Source organism: Dreissena polymorpha, chromosome 5, assembly GCF_020536995.1.
Source record: "Dreissena polymorpha isolate Duluth1 chromosome 5, UMN_Dpol_1.0, whole genome shotgun sequence".
Classification (NCBI taxonomy): Eukaryota; Metazoa; Mollusca; class Bivalvia; order Myida; family Dreissenidae; genus Dreissena; species Dreissena polymorpha.
Window position 1 is genome coordinate 75,925,691 of NC_068359.1, and position 14,226 is coordinate 75,939,916.

The 14,226-nt window shown below is 35.1% G+C and overlaps 1 protein-coding gene across 1 annotated transcript in view; it reads right to left on the reverse strand.

Annotated features, from left to right (window-relative positions):
* The window catches only part of LOC127831948 (protocadherin Fat 1-like), a 29,377-nt gene extending 15,649 nt beyond the window's left edge, over positions 1-13,728 (reverse strand). The window contains exons 1-5 of the mRNA XM_052357036.1: positions 13,653-13,728; positions 4,329-4,528; positions 3,718-3,894; positions 3,390-3,508; positions 2,004-2,175 (exon numbers count right to left, since the gene is read on the reverse strand). Coding sequence (XP_052212996.1) covers positions 2,004-2,175; positions 3,390-3,508; positions 3,718-3,894; positions 4,329-4,446 — 586 coding nt within the window. The 5' untranslated portion in view covers positions 4,447-4,528; positions 13,653-13,728. The remainder of the gene's footprint in view (positions 1-2,003; positions 2,176-3,389; positions 3,509-3,717; positions 3,895-4,328; positions 4,529-13,652) is intronic.
* Between the last annotated feature and the right edge of the window lie 498 nt (positions 13,729-14,226).

The following is a 14,226-nucleotide window of genomic DNA, read 5'->3' on the forward strand; positions in this document are numbered from 1 at the left end:
TGGACCTCCTGTAAGAAGAAACAAGAAGCGTTTACATATAATGTCATAGACAAGCAGCGTTCACATATAATGGAATACAAATATGGACCTCCTTTAAGAAAAGACAAGCAGCGTTCACATATAATGTCATACAAATATGGACCTCCTTTAAGAAGAGACAAGCAGCGTTCACATATAATGTCATACAAATATGGACCACCTTTGAGAAGAGACAAGCAGCGTTCACATATAATGTCATAGACAAGTAGCGTTCACATATAATGTCATACAAATATGGACCTCCTTTAAGAAAAGACAAGCAGCGTTCACATATAATGTCATACAAATATGGACCACCTTTGAGAAGAGACAAGCAGCGTTCACATATAATGTCATAGACAAGCAGCGTTCACATACAATATCATACAAATATGGACCTCCTTTAAGAGAGACACGCAGCGTTCACATATAATTTCATACAAATATGGACCTCCTATAAGAAGAGACAATCAGCGTTCACATATAATGCCATACAAACATGGACCTCCTTTTAGAAGAGACAATCAGCGTTCACATATTATGTAATACAAATATGGACCTACTTTAAGATGAGACAATCAGCATTAACATATAATGCAAGGCAAACATGGACCTCCTTTAAGATGAGACAAGCAGCGTTCACATATAATGGCATACAAATATGGACCTCATTTAAGATGAGACAAGCAGCGTTCACATATAATGTCATACAAACATGGACCTCCTTTAAGAAGAGACAATCAGCGTTCACATATAATGTCATACAAATATGGACCTCCTTTAAGAAGAGACAATCAACGCTCACATATAATGTCATACAAACATGGACCTCGTTCTGTAAAACGGCGCTTATAGTTTGTGCGTTAGATGTCATCCCAGGGACGCACGTGTTAGGCAAGCCAAGCTGAAGTTATATGAACACCCTTATTGTATAACAATTATAACGTGAACTTTTTCTCAATTAAACTTGCAGAAAGATTGTTAAAACATTTTTAGTTTAATTGTATTGTCTCGATGAGTAGATAGACCGATGCAATTATATGAACTCTAATACATCACAGATAGTTTATAAGTGTAAGGTTTTTACTTATTAAAAGCTTTGTGTTATTAAATATTTTTCATGAAAATACTAAAAACTTATTTTCTTTTATTTCATTCTGTATTGTACCAGTAAATCATTGATAAACGGGAACCGTTCCTTCGTTTAATTAATATAAGCTCGATTGAATCGAAAGCCATGGGCTCAATGAACATATTGAATATTGAATATTGAATACGTTTCCATGGTAGAACCTGTATTTCATATATATTGGGGATATCTAAAGAACGCTTTAACTGTGGGGATCGAACCCGTGACTTCCTGATCGCAAGGCGGATACCATATCCACTACGCCAAAACGACATTAACAGCATTACATACTACGGTAACCAACTTACTCCAATGCCGCATCCGAATATTACTTTTACGGTTACCAACTAACTCCAATGCCACACCCGAACATTACTTTTACGGTTACCAACTAACTCCAATTTCACACCCGAACATTACTTTTACGGTTACCAACTAACTCCAATGCCGCACCCGAACATTACTTTTACGGTAACCAACTAACTCCAATGCCACATCCGAATATTACTTTTACGGTAACCAACTAACAACAATGCCACACCCGAACATTACTTACGACGGAAGCCTTCGTGCTCCAGTTCCACACCCAAATATTACTTACTACGGAAGCCTTCTAACACCAATGCCACACCCGAACATTACTTATTACGGAAGCCTTCTTACACCAATGCCACACCCGAACATTACTTAATACGGAAGCCTTCTAACACAAATGCCGCATATTACTTTTACGGTTACCAACTAACTCCACACCCGAACATTACTTTTACGGTTACCAACTAACTCCAATGCCACATCCGAATATTACTTTTGCGGTAACCAACTAACACCAATGCCACACCCGAACATTACTTACGACGGAAGCCTTCGTGCTCCAATTCCGCATCCAGGTTAGAGTCGTTGTTAAAAGTCTTCGTTGTCCAGGTTGTGTTGTCTCTATCGGTGATGTTGACGGTTGCTAGGGTAAGTTCGTTCACCGTCTCCTCGGTGATAGAATAGAACGCCGGAAGGCCGTGCAATTTGGGGGCCTAAAAAGTACATGTTGGAAAAAATGTGCAGTCTACAATAACATAACAAAACGATGAAAATATGAGCCTTGTTCTGAGAAAACTAAAACGCGGAAAGTGTCGTCCCTGATCAGCCTGTGCGGACTGCACAGGCAAATCTGGGATGACACTTTACGCACAAGTATTTTGCCCAGTTTTCTCAGAACGCGGCTCATTTCTTATCTGCTGACAATAACTGAACTTCATACTAATGTTACATAATTTAAAACATTTTATCGGGAGAAAAAGTCATACAAATAGTCACAAAATTGAAATTTCCGCTCACTATTAAATGTTCCGTTACAGAACGTTCCATTCCAGGAACTTGTTTTTCGTTAAAACATATCCACACATAAGATAGACAGTATTTTTACAAAGTAATAATTTAACACTTGACTTTTGTTGGAAATTCAAATTATTTCAAAGAAATGAGAAATTGTATATTTGTAAATTTACAAAAGTCGTTACAAATATATTTTGATTCTAGTTTGATTTTAATATATTTGTTAAAATCAATTGCAAAACATAAAGCTTTGATGAAAGACCCAATTCCAATCTTGGCAATTTGCTTGTATTTTATAAATAGTGTTGTTAAGTGTTCTTGACCAGCGCTTGTCGAAAATCGATCATCCATGATAGTAAGAAACCTTACACTTACCCACGTATGGTATGATCCATGACAGTAAGGAACCTTACACTTACCCACGTATGGTATGATCCATGACAGTAAGAAACCTTACACTTACCCACGTATGGTATGATCCATGACAGTAAGAAACCCTACACTTACCCACGTATGGTATGATCCATGACAGTAGACCCCACACGTACCCACGTTTGGTATGAGGACCGATATAACCTTATAGATTTGTGTTTAGGACTTTGAAGTACTCGCAATTAATAAAAATGTTCAAAAGCCACCCTATCCTCCCGCCCCCTCCCGAGCCCGGTATTTCATTGGTTGTGACGTCAGTGCGTTACTACTAGACAATGAGTCTCTACAAGACAGTCACCAGTTCTGAACTCTTCTCGTCAGAGTAAGTATGGCTGTGAATTCTGCGTGTAACCACTAGACAAGTATACTCCACAAAACAAATCACGTACCAAGTCCAGAACTTTAATTGTCACAGTTATTTTGGTTGTGAATTCTGCGTGTTACTTCTAGGCAAATAGACTGTACAAAATACATCACATACCCAGTTGAGAACTTTTATTGTCAGGACTGCACTGTTGGTGTTTCCACACTGGTCCGTGACAGTGAACGTCATATTGTACGTGCCCCTCGCCGCGCCGTACGATCCCAGATAGACGTTACCTGGCAACCGAACACTTATTATTACAGGTATATGAATCAATCAAGTGCATGAAGTGACCAAAATTGAACATTAAAAATAAAATAAGGACCTTTAAGATATTGAGCAGAATTAAGTTCCCGTGTTTTATTGTTTGTTTATATTGGATGTTTTGCCGTTCTCAACGCTTGTTCTGTCCTTTAAAACTTAAGGTACTTAAAAAACATCATACCCCTTGTTCTGTCGTAATAGAATGGAAAGCTCGCGTTATCATCGTATGTAATCAATAGACTGCTGACGTCATAGGGGTCAATATCGCTGGCGGATACCGAGTATATGAGCGTCCCTGGGGCCGTGTCACCGTAAATCCACACATCCCGGGGGAGGTTCGTGAACTCTGGGGCTGTGTCTGAAAAAATACAGTTTCATATCACTGATACACACTGATAAGGTAAATATGTCATATGTTGATTTTTTTTTCTTCTTCTTCTTCTTCTTCTTCTTCTTCTTCTTCTTCTTCTTCTTCTTCTTCTTCTTCGTCTTCTTCTTCTTGATGATGATGATGATGATGATGATGATGATGATGATGATGATGATGATGATGATGATGATGATATGCTGCTGCTGCTGCTGCTGCTGCTGCTGCTGCTGATGATGATGATGATGATGATGATGATGATGATGATGATGATGATGATGATGATGATGATGATGATGATGATGATGATGATGATGATGATGATGATGATGATGATGATATTGATGATGATGACGACGACGACGGCGATGACGACGACGACGACGATGATGATGATGATGACGATACATATTACATGTACTTACTTTTGGCTGCCGTAGCTCTAATGGCAAAGGCGGTGTTCTTGATGGGATTAAGCGGGTCGTTTGCTGAAGCAGCACTCCAATCGAAAATGCCTTCTCCGAATGGATCTAAGGCATTCATGTTCTTAACGATCCTTTGTTCGTCTGGTAATGACTCCAGCCCGTCGCGTTTCGCTATAATGCTCGTCTGAGCGTTCGAGAGCCTAAATGTTTAAAAAAAACATAGAAGCCGAAAGTTCAAAAAAAGTCTCAATTGAATCGCGTCTGGGAAAACTAAATGCATGACGTTAAGTGTCGTCCCAGTTTAGCCTGTGCATTCCGGGACTAATCAGGGACAACACTTTTCGCTTTGATATAATTTTTCGTTTAAATAAAGCCTTTTCTGAACGTTAATCCAGTCTAGGCGGAAAGTGTCGTCTCTAATGCCTGTGCTGACTCGACAGAATACTCTGGGACGACACTTTACGCACATGCATTTAACCAAGTTTCTCAGGACGCGACTTAATTGTTCAAATAATTGAATACCTGTGAAGCTAGTAAAAATTATCTATAAACTATAAATAGCTAGTATCAATTCATTGTGGGTAAAGTTAAATGCACAAAATGTGGTCACTTATTTAAATAAATATCTTCATTGTATAATAATAATAATAATAATAATAATAATAATAATAATAATAATAATAATAATTATAATAATAATAATAATAATAGTAATAATAATAAAAGCTTTATTTACAGAAGGTTACACATCAAGACAATGCCACATTATTCATATTATGCAAATGAATCAATACTTTTTTACAATGTGGCTTTCTTAAACTAACATACACAAATAGGTCTATAAGTAAAAATATTCAAACAATATTTTCTTACACCCATACATAACACACATAGATAGACACACATGAAATATTATTGATTATAATAATAATAATAATAATAATAATAATAATAATAATAATAATAATAATAATAATAATAATAATAATAATAATAATAATAATAATAAAAACTTTATTAACAGAAGGTTACACATACAGACAATAACGCATTATACATATTATGCACATGAATAAATACTTTTTTACAATGTGGCTTTCTTAAACTAACATACACAAATAGGTCTATAACAAGTAAAACATTTAAACAATATTTTCTTACACCAATACATAACACACATTTTGCCTTTTAGACAGACACACATGAAATATCATTGATTAGAAAAAAAACATATGACATATTATTAATTAGAAAATAAATGTGCTTTATATTGCCTTTTAAAAGCAGAGATAGAGCATGCCATTCTTATTCCAATCGGTATACTGTTCCAAATATCCATGCTATGGTATGAAAAAGCTCGTTTCTTATAACCTGTTTTTGCTTTGGTATTAATAATATCGCTATGGGTGGCAGATCTTAAGTTATATTTTTGATTTTGAGAAAAAGTTATAATATTATTTAAATATTCTGGAGTCTGATTGTTGACACATTTAAATCAAGATTGTCGTGTGGTATTTACATCTATTATTAAACGAGAGCCAATTAAGCTGTAAAAACAATTCTTTGGATGGTGTTCTTTTTGGCTTTTGTGAAATGACTTTCGCTGCGCGTTTTTGTAAAATACTCACTTTTTTTAAATTGGTTTTATTAGCGTTGGCCCAGATCGTACAACAGGAATCGAAACATGTTAGAATATATGAATTATGAAATAATTTCTTCATTTCAAAAGTCAAATAATTTGATATCTTTTTAGTAGAGTTATTTTACTGCTTATTTTAGAGCATGTTTTATCAATGTGTACTTTCCATTGCAGATGTTTGTCAATATAAAGTCCTAAAATGTTATGGCTAGTGACATTTTCAATAGCATAATTATCTATTTTAAGATCAAGGTTGATAGTCTTAATTAACCAGGTTTTCCGAAGAAAAAAACTGGTTATTAGATTGGCGAATGCGGGCGGGCTGGCGGGCTGGCTGGCTGGCGGGCTGGCGGGCTGGCGGGCTGGCGGGCTGGCGGGCGGGCGGAACAAGCTTGTTCGGGCCATAACTATGTCGTTCATTGTCAGATTATAAAATCATTTGGCACATTTGTTCACCATCATTGGACGGTGTATCGCGCGAAATAATTACGTCGATATCTCCAAGGTCAAGGTCACACTTTGAGTTCAAAGGTCAAAAATGGCCATAAATGAGCTTGTCCTGGCCATAACTATGTCATTCATTGTGAGATTATAAAATCATTTAGCACATTTGTTCACCATCATGGGACGGTGTGTCGCACGAAAGAATCACGTCAATATCTCCAATGTCATGGTCGCCACGACTAAAAATAGATTATTATTTTTTAAACAAACTTACAAAGGGGGTTAATTTTGTTTGTTCATTTCAAAAGTTCAGTTTGAGTTTTCTCCCTTTATCAGATTTTTTTTTCACAATGAAAACCTGGTTTTGTGACAATTTTGTCCCTTGTTTTTGTTTTGATCCAATAAGCATGCATTTTGATTTACTAGGGTTTTTCATCATGTTATTGAGGGTGCACCATTTTTGTATGGAATAAATATCATTTTGTAAGTTAGTTTGAATTTCTGAAGGATTGGCCCCTGTAGCATGTAGTGTCGAGTCATCAGCATACAAGTCTATGTCTGATTGGTTAAGTAATAACCCAATATCATTTACTAGTATATAAATTAGAAACAAGAGAGGGCCCAAAATAGAACCTTGAGGGACACCACTCTTAATAGTAAGAGGGGTAGAAAAACTAGTTCCTGGTTTAACGCATTGCTGTCTTTGACTAAGATAAGAATGAAAAAGGGATATGGTACCATCCGAAAAGTGATGAAGTTTTAGTTTGTATAACAGAATGTCATGATCTACTAAATCAGAAGCTTTTTTCATGTCAATAAAAACAGAACCAATACAATTACCGTTATCTACATCTTTGAGCCACTCATTAATAAGTCGAATCAGTGCTGTTTGGCAAGAATGATTTTCTCTGAAGCCTGACTGATGTTTATTCAACACATGTATTATTCAAAAGAATTTTTTTAATTCATTTGAAAGATGTCTTTATATATTGGTAGAACAAACGCTTGTTTTAACAAATCGGGTAAAATTCCTGTACGAATACAATTATTTATTATCGAGGTAATTGGTAAAACAATATGCTCTCCACAGTATTTTATAATGTTTGCACTGATCCCGTCGAGTCCCGTAGCCTTGTTAACATTTAAATTGCTAATTATTATACTAACCTCGAGAGGGGTAATGTAATTTATAGAAAATGTATGATGTTTTAAAGATTTGTCGAGATATAGCTTTAAATAAGAAAAGTTTTCTTCGTAAAATTTAAGCTTATCAACAATATTTGATATGTTTGTAAAATGCTCATTTAAGGCAATTAGGATCCTACTTTTGTCCTCAACTTTTGTCCGTTCACTAAAATTTTATTTGGCAAATTAACTCCGCAGTTTTGATCATTGTCATTATTAGATATCATTTTCAAATTTTTCCAAATATTTGTCGTACTAGTACCATTTTTAACAGCATTATTGTAATATTCTTTCTTGCTTTTGCGAATTAATGCCGTAGTTTTATTTCGTGACAGTTTATAATTGTCCCAGTCTTTCATTATGTGGAAGTGATCTCTATCGCACATACTTTTAATAACTTTTTTGTTTATCCATTTTGGAATATGTGTGCTTTCTATTCTCTTTTGCTTGTAAGGGGCGTGCTTTTCTAAAACATTATTTAAAATTCTATATAAAGAATGAAGGGACATATTTGGATCATGAACAGTTTCAATAAAGTTTAGTTGCGAAATTGATAGATCAAATTGGAAATCAGATATTAAAAACTTTTTAAAGCATCTATATCTAATATTCGAGTGAGTGCCTTGTTTCGAGATTTTATAGTTAATTTCCCTTGTCATGCATACCGGATAGTGGTCGCTTATAGATATTTGTGGGACATATGTAGTACTTACTCTGTCAGTTCGATTAGTATATATATGATCAATTATTGAAGACGATTTATCTGTGACTGGTTGTACTGTGTTAATAAGTTGCAAGAGGCCATGCTTTAATACCGTTTTGACCACATTTTGCATTCATAGGACTTGCTGTCAGCAAAGTATCTAAAATTGAAATCACTTAATATGTGATACTCAACGTTTAAACCCTCAAACTTATCAAGTAACGCATCAAATTTTTCTATCCATTTTTGCGTCTCATTAGGTGGACGATAGATATAATTTAACAGAAAAGATTTTGTGTTTTTAAAGCAAATTTCAGTACAAACTGATTCATTCCCATCAGGCTCTAAGTCTGGCCTATGTTTAAATGGTACATGGTTACCTATATAAAGCAAGATTCCGCCACCCTTTTTCTGACTTCTGTCTTTACGAATGTATGTAAAATTCGGAATATTTAAATTAAATAGAGTTTTAATGTGTGTATTTTCATTTAATCCCCGCCTGTTAATACCACTTATAATTGAGTCACCTATTTTTAGAGTTTTCATAGTTTTCTTTGATCTATCTGCCGTGTCCACAATATCAGTATTCACTTCAAGTTGTTGCTCAGTTAAAAGACTGTTCTCTCTCTTCTGTATCATGTCCGCTTCCGTTATTTTTACTTTTTTGTGATTGAGGAGTTTCCGTTGTAGCTCATTCACTGCGTTCATTGTGTGCCAACTGTTCTGCCATATTCGCTGTCGATGGGATCATCTTCTTTATATTGTCATGCACTGATTGTAATTTCCTGTGAAGTGCGTCGTTGGCTTGTTTCATGTCTTTACTGAGTTTATCCGTACTCTGACTAACTGTTTGTACTTTATCTGTTGATTGCTGGTTAGCTAACGAGATTGTTTTTTTAACACTTGTGATTTCATCTCTTAATTGCGAAGGTTGCAATGTAGTCTCCTATTGAAAATTGTTCAATTGGAATTTAATAGCTAACAGAAGTTCATTCATCATCTTCATTTCCTTTAGAATGGCATTTTCTACCGAGTCTATTTGGGTGGCACAATTAATATGAAAACTAGCCTCGCTTTCTGCTTCTAAATTAGTCTCGGCATTTTCAGCCAATTCATCTTCCGCTTCTGTCTCTATCTCGATATTTGTGTCCGCTTTATCATTCTCTTCTTTTCGGGAGTCCTATTTTATATTACTGTCTAGAAGCGTGTGAGGTTCATCAACAGCATGCGTTACAGACATTTTCGGTGATGGGCGCTCGGGATTTTTACGCTCCCAGTATGACCGTATTTGCTGTTTCATGTATTCTTTTATTTCACTTATCGAATAATTATTTGTCTGAATGTCAGTTTCCATTATATGGAGAATGTTTGGAAGGTCTATGTCAAAGAAGTGAGCCACGTTTCTACCATTGATCAAGCACGAGGAAGTTGTGTGGTACATGTTAAACGTGTACAAGTGGTTCCTCTCATCTGCGACTTCATAACGAAGCTCCACTTGATTTGATTTTCTGTCGTTTGCTGGTTTATATAAGTACTTATAATTAAGTGAATTTTCTGAAAAATACTTTTTGTTAGCAAATGTTAACAGTTCGTAAGTATCTGTGTTTAGTACGAGTTTTGTTCCTCCGTTAGATTTTATAATCTCAAACGGTTCCTTTTTAGTAGATGACAATTTCTTCTTCATATTCACATGTTCGTTCAAACTGTAATTTCTCACTTCCACTTCTCCTTGTTTGCTCCCGCCGGAATTGACTTCCACTGGCGCAAGTTCATAATTATTTATTTTCCTTCCCCTTTCTTCCATTTTTAGTTTTTTTTTCTCAACAGCCGAGCTTCGTTAATGTCAAATAATTTGATTTTAGAGTGAACTTCCGGTTGATCTTGCGCGACCGCTGAATCTTCGTTGTTCATTTTTTGCCGTCAACAATCACTTATGAAAATATTTTTAAAGGGATCTTTTCACGCTTTGGTAAATTGACAAAATTGAAACAAGAAATATCTTTAAAAAAGATATACGGCGTAAATAGTTTAATGAATGAGATCAAGGATAGCGAATGTCTATTTCTGTGCAGTTCTTAGCTGCATCACACGCAGTACGGGATGTTACGGGGAGTTTTCGCGGCTTATTTTACATTATAACATATTGCTGGTCATAAACCTATAGATACAAAACAGAAAACCAAAAGAAGAATGGAAGTGAAATTTAAACATATGAGTCAACCGGCCACACGAGAACAAACCTGTTTTAGTGGTCTGTCGGGCATTGCTATTTGATTCGATTATTAACAGTATCGAGAATCATCGTGCTCATGCTTAAAGTGATTTTATGGGCATTTTGCACTGTTGAATTGAGCTGAAAAGAATTAACAGGTCAAAATAGTTAGTTAAAATGTGGTTACTGATCAATTATCTGCAACTCACCTTGCTACCAGTTGTTTATAAAAATATATTTTATATTCGATATTCTTACGTGACCCACCCAGTCCTGTAAGCCGAAATGATCCGTAAAACAATATTGTGTCTTTGTGTCGTATGAACAAATCTGCACTAAAACTAAATTTAGGTTCAACTCGTAAACGCATGATCAGTTGTCAAACGAAAGTACGGTTAATATTCAAATGCATTATTTTTCTCTTTCTGGTATATTGTTTTAGTATGTTGATGCTGCATTAATTACTATAAGTGTATATGAAGTAGAAACATCAAAAATAATCAACGGTTGCGATAGACACCTATAAACTGTTACATGCTCATAATATCACTTTAGTACATAAGGCAATATGGTGGAATAATTATTGTTAAATTTATTAAAAATAATATTTATCATTGTATTGTTGAAAACACATTAAGAATCTATTATTGACATACCATAATTATATTGCTGAATATCTTCTTTTAACATATTTCTGGTCTAAAGAAAATTCCAGGTCACCTAGTTCACGGATAGCGTCTTTATTATATAACGATTATTTTACTGACCGCGAACTCCGGTGATGACCTGTATATAAACTCTGAATGTCCGCGACTTGACCCGAAACCTCGCGGGTTGAAATGCAATTCTTTAAAGTGAGGCCTCGCTTCCACTGCTCTTTATACTTTTACATGTTAACATGTTGACAGGAATATGGAAGTAAGTACTAAATATGAGAACATAGCCTTTTAAGTATAAACGCTTTTGCGCTGGTAATACTCTGAAAATAAAAGGCGTACGCACAAACTGTATTGATGTCGAGAATTGAGTGTAAAACTGTTCTATCTATTAAGCCTTTTCATTAGAGATAAAATTGTTTCATACAGTAAAACAGTGTTACAAAGACGCGGATATGTTTCCAATGTTCTGGTGGTATACTCAAATCAGCCAATGGAATAAATGAAGTGTATTCATTCATACCTAGCCGCGGGAAATTTTATTTGAATTTTATTGGACACTTACAAAGGTCAAGTCAGGGTGAAAAGCTGGCTTATGCAGCTTACGCCGAAAAGTTGTTTCAGATTCGCAAATTTTCGTTTTAGTTATGATATTTGTGAGGAAGCAGTAATACTGAACATTTACCATGCTCTAATATATCCATTATATGCATCTTTTGACGATTTTAAAACCTAAAAATTATAAAGCGTTGCAACGCGAAACGATTGAATAATTTGGAGAGTTCTGTTTTTGTCGTTAAATTTTGTGAAACTACGAAGATTGCTTATATAAGGTATAAAATACATTTAATGTGTGTTCTCGGCGGAATGGCTCAGTAGGTTAAAGCGTTTTTACTTCAGGACTCTGGCAGGACTCCAGGGGTCACTGGTTCGAAACCTGCTCCGGGCAATGTTCTTTTCCTTTTTTTTATTTTATTCTTGATTTTTTACTGGAGCTTTTACGATCCAATGTTTACATTTATCAATATAAAGCATTTAATGAATAAGTTAAAAAATGCCAAAATCTATGAAAAGGCCCCTTTAACATGTAAATGTAGAGAATTTTTAAAGCTTTCTTCCACACTTTTTTGTTTAATTTACTTTATTTATGACCGAAATATTAATTATTTCTCATTTTTAACTTAACGTCTTTTTTAAACTTGTTTATTCGGACGTGACGTCATGTCGTCCTTTCTGAAGAAAATCAAAGTATATAACAATCGGTATTTGTAAGAAAACAAAAGTTAAATCATTCATATAAACCGCCGGATAAAATGTTACAACAATTTTTAAACGTTCATTTCAGAAGTCCTCGCGATATAAATAAGTGTACATATTTCTGTTTATTGATTGTATTAAGCACATTAAGAATTTATATTTTATTGCCACACTTATGAATTTGCATTTAACGTTTCATGCTTAACAGTCATGTTAAGTATGTCAATCAACTTGTGTTATCCCCGTCGTAATTTACTTTCCGCGCTGTCAGAAATACATTATTTTAGGTTTTAAAGGGGCCTTTTCACAGATTTTGGCATTTTTTAACTTATTCATTAAATGCTTTATATCGATAAATGTAAACATTGGATCGTAAAAGCTCCAGTAAAAAATCAAGAATAAAATTTAAAAAAGGAAAAAAACATTGCTCGGACCAGGTTTTGAACCAGTGACCCCTGGAGTCCTGCCAGAGTCCTGAAGTAAAAACGCTCTAGCCTACTGAGCTATTCCGCCGAGTTCATACACGTACAGTATTTTATACCTTATATAAGCAATCTTCGTAGTTTCACAAAATTTAACGACAAAAACAGAACTCTCCAAATTATTCAATCGTTTCGCGTTGCAACGCTTTATAATTTTTAGGTTTTAAAATCGTCAAAAGATGCATATAATGGCTATATTAGACCATGGTAAATGTTCAGTATTACTGTTTCCTCACAAATATCATAACTAAAACGAAAATTTGCGAATCTGAAACAACTTTTTTCAATTTTGTCAATTTACCAAAGCGTGAAAAGATCCCTTTAAAAGGTGAAGAGTGTATGTTGGATAACACTAATTGCAATTCCAATAGGGTCCCTTTCCTTGACTTTCCCATCAATCAAAATGTTCTAATGTTGTGTTAAGAAAACGAATATGTCTTCTAATAATAATTCCAATAAAACTGAAACCATCTCGCAACTTTTTATCTCATAAAATTCGCGCAAAGGCAAGCACCCATTGAAAACAGGGTTTCGGCAGTGGGATTTCGATAAAAGCACACCCTTCAATAAACGCACCCAAACGTTCATCTTCCAACGAAGTCCCAAATGAAATGCAACAAAATGTTGCAGACGCACATGTGATGCAGGAAATAATCACAAAAAGTGAAGAATATACCTATTTAGAAATAGGCACTTCTTTCAATTTAGTGGAATTTATCCTTAAACACGTGGTTTTAAGCTCCTACCATGCTATGAGATAGTTGTTCCGAATCGTTATGCGGTCCTTCTGGGGCACTTGAAATTCGATTTCCTTACCTATTGCTCCACCTAAATGGAAAAATTAAAAAAGGGGGATAAAGTTTTTAGATGTATACAATTTCATTTTATTTATCGCAATTAACTAATCAAATCAGCCTCCGCTTTCGACACTTTCCGCTGTTTTGGTATTTTTTGTTTAAAGGAGGTCGCTTCTTAGCAAAAATTAAGTGTAGGCGGAAAGTGTAGTCCCTGATTAGCCTATACGGACTGCACAGGTTAATCTGGGACGAAACTTCACATGTATTTAGCCCCGTTTTCCCAGAGTGAGGATAAAATATTCAATAATTTGTCTGACGAAAATGGACCCATTACCTTTTTTAAATCAAAGAAACAACAAGGCAAGAATGCGAGATTCAAATAGGACGCAATATAGTTCGATTATCAACAGCTTGTCATGTATAATATCATAGGCGTGTCAACATTCGAGTCGCGTTCCAGGAAAACTGAAGTTAATGCATGTGCGTTAAGTGGTGTCCCGGAATCTGGGACGACACTTTCCGC